The sequence below is a fragment of the Pinus tabuliformis genome, chromosome 8 (assembly GCF_031772625.1).
Source record: "Pinus tabuliformis cultivar Carrire ecotype Pingquan chromosome 8, CPIR1, whole genome shotgun sequence".
In the NCBI taxonomy this organism is placed as follows: domain Eukaryota; kingdom Viridiplantae; phylum Streptophyta; class Pinopsida; order Pinales; family Pinaceae; genus Pinus; species Pinus tabuliformis.
Window position 1 is genome coordinate 1,146,138,640 of NC_142294.1, and position 11,710 is coordinate 1,146,150,349.

General features: G+C 35.1%; 1 protein-coding gene across 2 annotated transcripts; it reads right to left on the bottom strand.

Annotated features, from left to right (window-relative positions):
- Positions 1-5,228: 5,228 nt before the first annotated feature.
- Positions 5,229-7,004, bottom strand: LOC149239403 (phosphoglycerate mutase-like protein AT74H). 2 transcript variants are annotated; one of them, XM_089373401.1, is made up of 3 exons: positions 6,860-7,004; positions 6,136-6,672; positions 5,229-5,928 (listed from the first exon to the last, which is right to left on the bottom strand). In XM_089373401.1, exons 2-3 carry the CDS (start codon positions 6,599-6,601, stop codon positions 5,456-5,458), a joined length of 939 nt encoding a protein of 312 aa, XP_089229527.1. In that variant the 5' UTR covers positions 6,602-6,672; positions 6,860-7,004; the 3' UTR covers positions 5,229-5,455. The 2 variants fall into 2 exon arrangements, with proteins under 2 accessions (XP_089229527.1, XP_089229526.1); XM_089373400.1 differs by having other exon boundaries at positions 6,879-6,896.
- Between the last annotated feature and the right edge of the window lie 4,706 nt (positions 7,005-11,710).

Genomic DNA, 11,710 nt, shown 5'->3' on the forward strand with positions numbered 1-11,710 from the left:
TTTTGTAGTTTAAGGAACTACCAGCAATTCATGTATATTGTATCGTAATATTATCTATAAAAGATAATGAAAAAAAAATTTGTTGATTTACCCCACTTTGGGTTTCAAGGATAAAATATCTTTGTAAATTTCTATGTTTGCTATTGTATCTTATCTATTTTATTAAGAATTGTTTTGATATTGATTAATTGTATATGGTTAAAAACTTACATTTACAATTATCATTAAGATATTAAGACTTGAATTGAGCCTCTGAAACCGATGTTTAAAAATATAAAACCAAATAATAGGTCTCGACCCTTTCTTGGATGAGACTATATTTTCAAAAAAATTCAAAAAAGAAGATTATCTTGTTCTAATCCCTCTAAGTAACCCCTCCAATAGAAATGTGGATGATAATGTTTATAACCCCTCCAATAAAATGTAAATGATAATGTTTATACAGATTTAAGGTCTCATCTCCACAAATAGATATTAATATTATAATTATTTTCAATTATCAAAAGAAGTGTGCAATGCATTTTCAAATTGTAGGCCTCCCACAATATTATAGACTATTTGGTCATGTGGTACACATGAACACAATATGGGTGCACCAATTTCATAAAAATATTGATTTAAAAAAGTTGGTTTTTGGAGGATTGAAGGTCAAATATCTTTGTAAAAAGGCAAAATATCTTTGTAAAAAGGGTTGATGTTTAAATAATTATTAATTTGAGAGATCCATATATTTATGATAGGACTATGATGGTTAAATTATAGAGTGATCATTTCACAAATGCATGAATTCTAGTTATTTATACTATGATGTTTAGAGGGATTGTATTTTATTGGGCAACAATTTTTCTCATTCGATGCAAAAGGCTTTGCAAAGTATTAAGAAGCCTAATTTTGAATAGTTTCCTAACTCTATATGGCTTCATATGTATTGAACCTTATATGTTCCAATAATTCTTTTGTGGGAATGAAATAGTTCTATAATATTGTAAGATATTGTAGTCCAATGTGTTAATAATGCCAAAATCTTGTGGGAAAATAAATACAAGAAAAGTTATGTACAAATATGTGAGAATTTCTTTGCAACCATTTACAAATTATTTTAAAAGAATGCTCCAAGAATGTTAGAAGAAGCATTGTTTTTCCTTAGTAGCATTGGGAACAATCTTACATGAGCAACATACCTAGATGAGGATCTACGAAATTACAAATCCATGTGTTGCCTTTTCATGTACTCAATAATTTAATATTAAGAAAGATGATTTCAAAAATAGAAAAAAAATGTATCACTAACAAAAAAAAAATAGAAGAAAATGTTTTATTTCTTAGAACTTTTACATTGCCCATTATGGATTGACTAGCTCCAAAGTTATAAAACATAGAGCTAATGCAATCCTTTAGGATATGTTTTCTCAAGAGAAGTTTAGAAGTCATGATCCCAAGGCCTTTTGAGGCACAATTACTTGTTAGACATATCTTGGTCATATGCTTACTAGCAACAAGAGCATGAGAAAGTATATGAAAATATTATTTCTTACGAATAAGTAACAAAAAAAAAGCCAAGCTAAAGGGAGCAGTCCTCATTCTCTCAAAAGATAAGGAATTAGGGGGGATTTTTTTTTGAAAAAGATTGAAAATAAAATAAGATAAATTAAAAAGAAAAAGAACAAAAAAAAATATGAAGACGAGGAAAAGAAATTAAAAAAAAAAAAAAAACAAAAACAAAAAAAACAATTAAATTACTTAATTTTTAACTAATTACATTTCCATATATTTATCATGAATTTCCATATATTTATCATGTTTTCATATGCATTAATATTGAAAAAAATCAATACTTAACATCAAGTAAATGAATTTATATGTTTATCAACATAATTCATATTATAGACGCCATCTATAAAGATAAATAACCATATATTTAACATGTCTTCATATACTTTAATATTGAAAAAAAATCAATACTCAACATCAAATATATTATAAGCTTTTACTTTGATATATTAATTTTGGTTTGAATTACGTAAAGATCGCAGTCACGATTGGTTTTGGCTTCGCTTTGAATTTTTCTAAAAGCATATGTGGTATTGTTTTGTCACCGACCTCGACAGTTTTCCCATAATTTCTTCAAAAACATCATCCCCACACTGACGGTGCTTTAAACATCTGTCTTTACCACTTGACAGTCTACATCTTTAAAATCATTATAACATAGTAAAATTTTACTATTTATAAAAGGGGCAATGAGGATGCATGGTTTTAAGTCTTTAAAATCATTATAACCTAGTAAAATTTTAGTAATTATGAAAGGGGCAATGACGATGCATGGTTTAAGAGTTTTTTTTATATATTTTGAGGTTATTTTTTTAAGTGTGGGTTATTTGTTAGATTTTGTGGAAGGGTTTTTTGTTTTCTGGTTTAATTTGTTAGAATTTGATAAGGATTCACTCAAATCAAAAATTTGAGGGGTGAACTCTTCATAATCTAAGTGTTTTAGGGGTTTTTCAAAGTGCTGATATCATATATCCAGTTAAAAACCAATTTAAATAACTCAAATCAAGATTTGACTACAAATTCTTTGGTTAGAGTTTGCCCATAAACTTCAAAAAGTCTAATAGAGAGACAACCCTATTTATTAGGAAAACTTATCATAATTCAGTGGTTTTTTTTTGTAAGTTTAGGTAGTTCCTTTTCTATTTATAATCCGCAAACTAAGAACACATACATGACATAGGTGGCCACAGCTTGCCCAAAGGGAAACCAAGCTATGAACCACCTAAAAATAACATAGGCCATCCAAAATTGGTATGTGTGTAGTCTTTCTAGCCATGCTATGTAAACCATACAATTAGAAATAGAGTTTTTATCTACTGTTCCTATAGACATTTAGAAATATAACAGGTACTATCCGCTAAAAAAGAGCACACTGCTAATCTGAAATTAGAATGAGGCTAATTTTACTCATCCTGATCTTCGTGGTCATTTTACATCGTTGCCAGGTTCACTGCTAAACCCCCATGCACAGGGCCCCTGTTAATTACCCCTGGGGTGTTGCGCTCAATACGGTCCAATCTTATGTCTTGCCTGCAGAGCTGAAATTGTATGGTCTCAAGGTCTTTCTTATAATCAAGCAAGTCCCTTGTAATTAAGGCCATGCCCATTGAGACCTTCTCTACTGACTTGCTCAAGTCATCTCCCTACTGCCTTTTATATGTTCACAAGATGAGCAGTAATGTGTTAAAATAAATCCTCACCAGTCCAAGTGCCCATCCACTCCGAGTTAGGTTGTCCGTGGGTACACTTGCCTATATCCATTTCACCCGGAGGACTATCCCTGCCCCTCCCTATGTTTCTCATTGCTTTTCCTTCGCGCAAATTTTTCTGATCTGCAACTCTAATATCTGCCCACTCCCCTACTCGACTTCGCCCTTCCCCATCTTGGTTATTCTGTATCATGGTAAAGCCTTTAGCCATGATCCCAGCTGCCTTTTAGTGTTGTCAAAGTGCTCCTCCTGGGAAGGCAGTAACAGCTTACAAGGGTTCCCTATCAGATTTCCTTCACAGTCCCTTTTCCTTATGCTTTTCTCATTGGCTTCCTTTAAGCGGCTGCTATGTCTGATGCCTTTACCCCAACTTTCCGTCCTCATTTCCTCTATGTTATTTTCACATGGTATATACTCCTGCTTCCCCCTTTTGTCATTGCTTATTTCTTTACCCTTCCCCTGGTTCCAGTCCCGGTGCTCAGGCTCTGTCATGTTCTGAGGTCTAGACTGATCACTCTTCCTATTCCCCTTGACAGGACCCTGTTCGTCCTCCCTTCCTCTGTTTTTATCCCCCCCCAGCATACTACCAACGGTGGAAATAATAACAGGAGGACAACAATTTACATACCCGGTAGCATGATCCTTGTTTGCTGGTGTAGGATGTGTCTCCCTTGTCTCGCTCCTTCCACGCTTCCCTCGCCTTCTATCCTTCCTCTTTACTCTACTCCTTCTATACTTCTGCATACTACCATCCTATTGTCTTGTCGTGCCGGCATCACCATCCTTCCCCCACTCTCCGTCCTAACATTCCTTCTGCCCTCTTTCATTTCCAAACGGCGGTGCCTTACCGCGTAACTCTGAGCTCTCATGCGTACCTGTCTTTGTTCCATCATTCATCTGATGTTGTCATTATGGCGCATTACCTTGTCCGTCACCCCGATCAAGGGTAACATAATTCAGTTGTTAAATTAACTATTGTTATTATTTTTAAATTAAATAAAATTTAAATAAATTGGTTTGGTTTAAAAGCCATTTAAGATAAAAATAATGAAAGGATTGAAAATGTCAACAAGAATAAAAAAAAAAAGGGACTAAAGATGGTACCAGACATGAGTAAGAACATTAGGAGGAAAAGACCATCTAGAGTTTGCGACAGTAAATCACTTAGTGTTGCATTAATATCATGTAAGGTGTTGTCGATGGACTTTACAAATTCATCTAGATGGTAGATTTCTTGCCGGAATCTAGTAAAGAAAATTCAAAAAAACAAAATGGAGTGTGTGAATGGTGGAAATAAATTCAGCACCATCAAAAACCCTTGGGACACCCAAAATCACGAAGTTTGATAGTTGTAATCCAAATTTTCATAATTTCTGCCAGATTTTGTCATAATCTTACTAGAATTTTCATTCTTGTTTTGGCCAATTTGTAGATCTTTTTTTAACTAAGCTATCATGTAATAGACTACATTACTTCAATTATTGTACGAGGTGACCACTACTTAACCCCTCTCACTCTTTGTGACATTTCTCAACATTTATTTAAAAAAATAAAATAAAATTTTACCCAAAATTTTATCATCAAATTTTCTATAAAATTTTATGAGAAATAATTTAATTAATAGCTCTGTGTTCTGTACTATGAGGTAAAATATGAGATTCAAAATTAAATAAACTATTAGATTAAGTTAAAATCCCCTTAATCAAATCCATCAATAAAAATTATATTATTAACTCTTTTCCAAAATTTAAAAAAATATAAAAATATAAATCATTCAAATGCCCTTTATCAAATCAATGGAAAAATTTTAATTCCATCAATAAAAATTATATTATCACATCTTTGCCAAATTGGAAAAATATAAAAGTATAAATCATTCCTCACAGCAAATTTTTATTCCAAACAGTTTCTATAAATGCAATTAGACATATCAATTCCACGATGCTTAGACGCAATAAAACACAAATATACCATTAACTTTCCAACTTTCCATTATAGTGAAAAATATATAAATCATCATCCATATCAAGCCATATCTGTAAATCTTCTGTAACTTGTGATGCAAATCTTATCCTCAACTTGGTTAGAACTTGATGTTAGAATGAACATCTAGAAGCAAAGAGCTAAAGTTGTCCATGTGCAAGTGTGTCACAAAGATGTGTTGTGGGCTTTGACCAATTCAGGCTGTCAAACCTTTATGGGCTGCAGCTGTCAAGGATCCTGGAGGAGGAAGATGAACAGGCTGGGCCATTATTAGGGCATGTGGATTCCTGCTCCTCTTTAACATCATCAGAGGCAAAATGGTCGAAGAATTGAGAACAGAACCAAGGACAATGCCCATTCCACTGCCCTCTGTTGCCATTCTTTCGCGATTCCTGGTCTGCAATCATCTCCGCCGTCAGTCCCCATTCATCAAGCTCCTCCTTACTGTGATGAACAGCGAGACTATAATCACCGCCAGATCCAAGCTGCATTACTCTTATGTCACAGTTCTGGGGATTGTTCAGAAGCTCGAACTGATGTGTAGTCCACTTGAACCATTTCATCAGAAATACTCTGGATGTCAATCCATGCGACACAATAATCAGGTTTAGCTCACTGCTGCCATTATCGCAGTTGTTCCTAATCCTGTGATTGTCGATGTCTCTCCATAAAGATTCCAGAAAACCTGCAAAAAAAAATAATAAGAATCAATGACAGTAAATTACAGATGTGAAAGAAGAATACCTGCAAAACTTTTAATCAGAATCAATCACAGTAAATTACAGATGTGAAAGAAGAATATTCAGTCGGCTTAATCTAATTAATAGAAAATAAACAAAATGATCTTATTTCGAACATCTTGCCCCACAAAATCCGAATTAGCTCTACCTACTTGAGACACGGTCAAAGACATCGGCAGCGGATTCGCCCTCTGGAAATCGGTAGAAAAAGCGGCCGAATCTTGCTCTAGTCTGCTTAATGATCTTCATCCGCTGCTCTTCTTGAAAATTGCCGAAGTCCTGTTCTCTGAGACGAACCTCTTCCCGCACCCCAATAATGTGCTCCCTTTGAAATGCCCTGCCGATTCCCTTCAGAGTACACAGAGTTCTCTGGTAAGGGGAGACATAGAAATAAACCCTCCAATCTGGTGCTGCGACTGATTCTCCGTTCCCCTGCTCTATTATTCTTCGAATCTTTCTCCCACATTCTTCCGCCTGCTTCATCCCCTCGGGTGTCAAACCGATCTGGTGATCCGGAGTGCGCGTGTACATTGAATCGTCCAGGTTTCCCTCGCTTTCCCCATGCCGCACCAGGATTATCCTCCGAGGAAGTTTTCGCACAAATTCCTCTTCCGCCATTAATGTGCTCTCAAGCCCTTCTCCTCCTTCAAACACAGTGCAAATATTCCGCTCCTTCGCCACAGCAAAACCTAAGGAAAATGAATTGATAGCAGGCGTGTTAGGCCTTTTCCCCAAATCTGACGAATACGAAATCGATAGCAAACCTAATATTCTATTCTTGATGTCGCAATAAAATCTTGCCAGGTGCCAGAAAATCTCCGTAACTTCTGAAAACAGGAATATCAAAAGTGGGTGAGAAATTGGAACAGCTATTACCTACAACAAACCACCAAACCTGAACTTAAATATGGCATGTATGCTGTTCGGGCAGCATGAAAGCACACGAAAGTGGGTCAACCTTTACCAGCCAAGAAGCCTCTGAGAGTTTAGAAAACCAGTTACCGCCCCCGGTTAGTCGGGGAAAGATTAAACGGCCTCAAAAAGCCGACGGTGCAATTCTGGAAGAATGGATAAGAATGATGAGTTGTAAATGTGAGTCCAACTCACATTCTCCTGATGTCTTTTTGAATTTTCTGGTTTAAATTTTATTTGATTTTAAATTTTGGAAATATTTTGAAATGAGAAATAAGTGTTTAATGAAAAGAATATGAATATTTTTAGTGGTAGTTTAACAGGGTGGAGGAGTTGTCTGGAAAGTTATGGAAATTCTGGTTATTTCGGTTATATTTCGAAAAAAATCGGCAAAGATTTTTGTAAATCCAAGTTATAGTTGTTAAACTTCAAAATTTTTGGTGTCCTAGAAGTTTTTGGTGGTGCTGAATCCATTTCCAGCTTCAAAAACACGATTCAAACACGCCTCTACAAGAATTTTTGAATTTTTTTTGCACGAATTCCAGCCACTTTTGACCATACAGACAATTCCTCAGTCTCCAATTCCATTTTTTAATTTTATTTTGAAATTTATCCACAACAAGAATAAATATTTAATTTCCCTTTTTATAAATATAACTCTAATCCAGAATATGAACCATAGAAAAAAATACTCATTAAACTAATTACAATAATTTTATTTTTTATTTCTCAGATTTTAAAATATTCCAAAAATCTAAAATAAAACTAAAATTTAATATTCCAAAAATCTAAAATAAACAGAAAAATGAAAATTATTATGCGGTTGATTGAGGCATTAGCTGACTTTGCCTTGAGATGTAAACAAAATTTATTTAATATTTAAAATTCACCAGTAAAGCAGTACCGTGTCAACTCAGTGTTGCTGGAGAATATTCTTTTCTGATCCAGTCATCCAACGTCATGTTTCTGGAAGCCAACGAATGCACTGCGCGTCACAGTCAAAAGGGAGGGCGGACATCAACCCATGAACCTGCCTGCACGTGGAATTCAATCCAGAGCAGGGCTAATATCTTAATTCTTTTCCTCCAGAGGTTTAACATATTTATTTATATTTTATAAAAAGGTTAAATTCTCTCCTGCCAGCGCATACATTTAAGGTTAATTTAAAAATCTTTAGCTCAAGTCATGCTTTAATTAAATAGTTTATTTTATAAAAGGTTAAATTCTCTCCTGCCAGCGCATACATTTAAGGTTAATTTAAAAATCTTTAGCACAAGTCATGTTTTAATTAAATAGTAATGCAAAAGGATTATCCTAAAACCCTTATTCTACAGATTAGGACGATATACAAATTTTATCTTTTCTGTTAATTTTCTTTGAAAATAAATAGGGACAAGGGATGCAGAGGAATGAGGTTTGAAGACAAAAGACTTCGAATTTATTCTAAAAATACAAATAAAAAAATTACAAGTAAAGGAGTGGGATACTTTAGCTATTAATTTACAAGTTTTCTAGATAGAATTTGAGCTAGGATTTAGGGATTGAATGATTTTGTAATTAATTCATGCAATTTAAATTCAGTTGAGATTCTTGAGGAGAATATCAACCAGATTAAATATTATTTAAGATTAGGCAGACTCGATCCAGTGATTAAGTATCTGATTGTTAGAATGAAATGGTATTTATGTAAGCTCTGAATGATTGTAAGGGGATTTTCACTGATTTGGTTTGTTTTGGCCATATAAGATTAAGTTACAGAAATTATATCTCTGTGTATTTTTAGTGTATAATTGGTCAATCCTCGAGGTGTTGTACCCCTCCGAAGTATCTCTGTGTATTTGTTGGGTCCCTATAATACTAGTGATTACCCCATTACTATTGTAGTTATACCCCTTATTTATATTGTTGTGCCCATATTACCCCCATATTGTTATTTCTGTGCCCCTTAGAATCCCTCTATTGTTATTTTTGTGGCTTTATATTATTATTGTTAGATCGGCTGGATTATATTGGTACTCCTTAGACTCCTATATATAGAAATGAGGTTTTGTCATTTGTATCATCCAAGAATTGTTCATTTATGTAATTTAAAGGAGGTTGCCCCCTCGAAGAGGCTGAATTCTAAGGCGTTGATCTATCTTTTCTATCTTTTCTTGAGCTGGTTTCATAACATTTGGTATCAGAGCTTTGGATTCTAGGGTTTCGCTGCTCCAAACAGGTCATCGTGGCATTTTCGCTATAAATTTTTTTTCTGTGACGTTTCAGAAGTCGCAAAAAAAACCCATTTGAGAAGACATCGCGCTGAACCTTGGGTCCGAATTTCAAAGCATTTCGCGCGATATTTTTGGAGATATGATCTGAGGAAGTTGGTCTTTTTGCAGACTCCTGAATTACATTCAAAACAGGTGACCTGGGGAAAATCGTCATAACTTTCTTTCTGAGCATCGGATTGAAATTTCGTAAGAAGGTACAGAAAGAGGACGGACTGTAGTTTTCTTGTATATATTTTTCAGAGTCAAAGGTTGGAACAGTGACACGTGGCACTTCATACAAGTTCGCTCTACTGAACTAGTCTATAATCAGGTCACTGCGGGAGATTGTGCATAACTCTTTCTTGGAGAATCCAATTTGGATCAGACTAGTGGCATTGGAAAGAGGACATAGAAGGCCACTACAGGTCACAGTTTCAGAACTGGATGATTCGAAATTACAGAGATACATCAGATTCAATATTAGGCTTCTACAAAGTAAAAAAAAGGTGTGTAGTGTTTTTTTAAATTTTTGCATAAGCTTGGTTTGAAGGAATTCAAAGGGCATAGTAAAGCATTATTATCGGTAACTGATGCCCCGAGGAAAGAAAATGCAAACACCTAGTAAGGAACCTGAAAGCTCTAGCATGACTCATGAAGAAGAGGAAGAAATGCTACATGATATATCAAAATTACAAGAACAAGTGCAACAAATGTCACGCTCACAAAAGCTAACAGATACTAAGATAAATGGCGTGGAATCTAAGATAAATGGCGTGGAATCTAAGATTAAGGGCATGGAAGCTAAGATGGATGATCTGAAGGCAGATTTGAGGACAGATTTGAGGATAGACATGGCAGATTTGAAGACAGATTTGACAAATTTTCTACAAGAAATACTTACTAATGGTGAAAAGGTTGTAAAGGAGACTCATGATGTGAACAAAAGAAATGTTAATCATGATTCCATAGATTCTAATGTTGGATCGAAGACCCACCATATTCCAAAAATCGATATGAGGAAGTTTGATGGCAAGGATCCCGCCACATGGATATTACAGATGGAGCAGTTCTTCGATCTCAATAATGTGCAAAACACACAAAAGGTACGTATGGCAACTTTATATTTGGAACCAAATCAATTTGTATGGTATCAATGGCTTTGCTCTCGTAAACAATTTATCACTTGGGCAATTTTTACGGAAGAATTGATAGCACATTATGAGGATACAAAAAGCAACACTTTTTTTAGCCAATTGATAAGTCTCAAACAAAAGGGTTCAATAATGGAGCACATTGAGGAGTTCCAAAAATTGAACATAAGGGTAAAAGATATTCCAGAGGAGCATAGGATTGATGTGTTCATAGGGTCTTTAAAGGATAATATCCAACATGATGTGCGCCTTTGGGAACCTGATTCATTAGAGAAGGCATTCAGGTTAGCAAGAAAAATGGAAAGCAAAATTATGGCAACTAGGAAGCATACCATTCACAACTATAAAGACGGAAGTGTTGTTGCCCATAGTCTTCCACAACCTACAAGGTTGACACCACAACAATTGGAAGAAAAAAGAGCAAAAGGGCTTTGTTACAATTGTGATAGCAAATACACAAAAGGTCATAAGTGTGCTGAGAAGAAATTATTCTACATAGATTGTGAAGAGGAAGAAGAAAAGGAGCAAGAAAGGTCAAAAGAAGAGGATATATTCCAGGAACAAAGCCTAGATGAAGAACAAATAAATCCGACCATATCTTGTAATGCATTGGCCGGAATTACCACTCCTCAAACCATCAAGATAGAAGGACAAATCAAGAAGAAAAAGGTAATAGTGTTGATTGATTCAGGAAGCACCCACAATTTTATTCATTGTAGGGTAGCAAAAGAATTGAATTGCTTCCTATATCCAGCACCAGAGTGTCAAGTGATGATTGCAAATGGAGGAACAATAAATTGTTCTGGAAAGTGCCATAATATCAAGCTATCCATGGGAGAATATGTATTGACTAGCCCAATGCTTTCCATTCCAATGGGAGGTGCTGATGTTGTACTAGGAGTCCAATGGCTACAATCCTTGGGTACAATAGCTTTTAATTTTCAAGAACTTTTCATGAAATTTTCTGTGGAAGGAAAGGAAGTTGAATTAAGGGGTATTGCAGGGAAACCAGGAAAGATAATCAGCTCTAATGGCATGACAAAGCTTCTAAAAAAGGAGCAAAGAGGTGTAATTGCACAATTATGTTCGCTAGATGTTTCCACATTGGAATCATCTATTTCTCCAAATCTCCAAAAAGTCTTGGACAATCATTCCAAGGTATTTGAGACTCCCAAAGGTCTCTCACCTATGCGTGATCATGATCATGTTATTCATTTGATTCCAGGAAGTGTTCCTCCAAACATCAGGCCGTACAGATATCCATATGTCCAAAAAAGTGAAATTGAACGTATGGTTGCAGAAATGCTAGAGGCTGGTATAATTCAACCGAGTCAAAGTTCTTTCTCAGCTCCAGTAGTATTGGTGCACAAGAAGGATGGATCATGGTGCATGTGTCCAGATTATAGGGAGCT

Coding starts and splice junctions, on each gene's coding strand:
- LOC149239403 (XM_089373401.1), bottom strand. CDS start 6,601: ATGGCGGAAGAGGAATTTGTGCGAAAACTTCCTCGGAGGATAATCCTG. Junction 5,929..6,135: donor TGTCTTTGACCGTGTCTCAA/GTAGGTAGAGCT, acceptor TTTTTTTTGCAG/GTTTTCTGGAATCTTTATGG.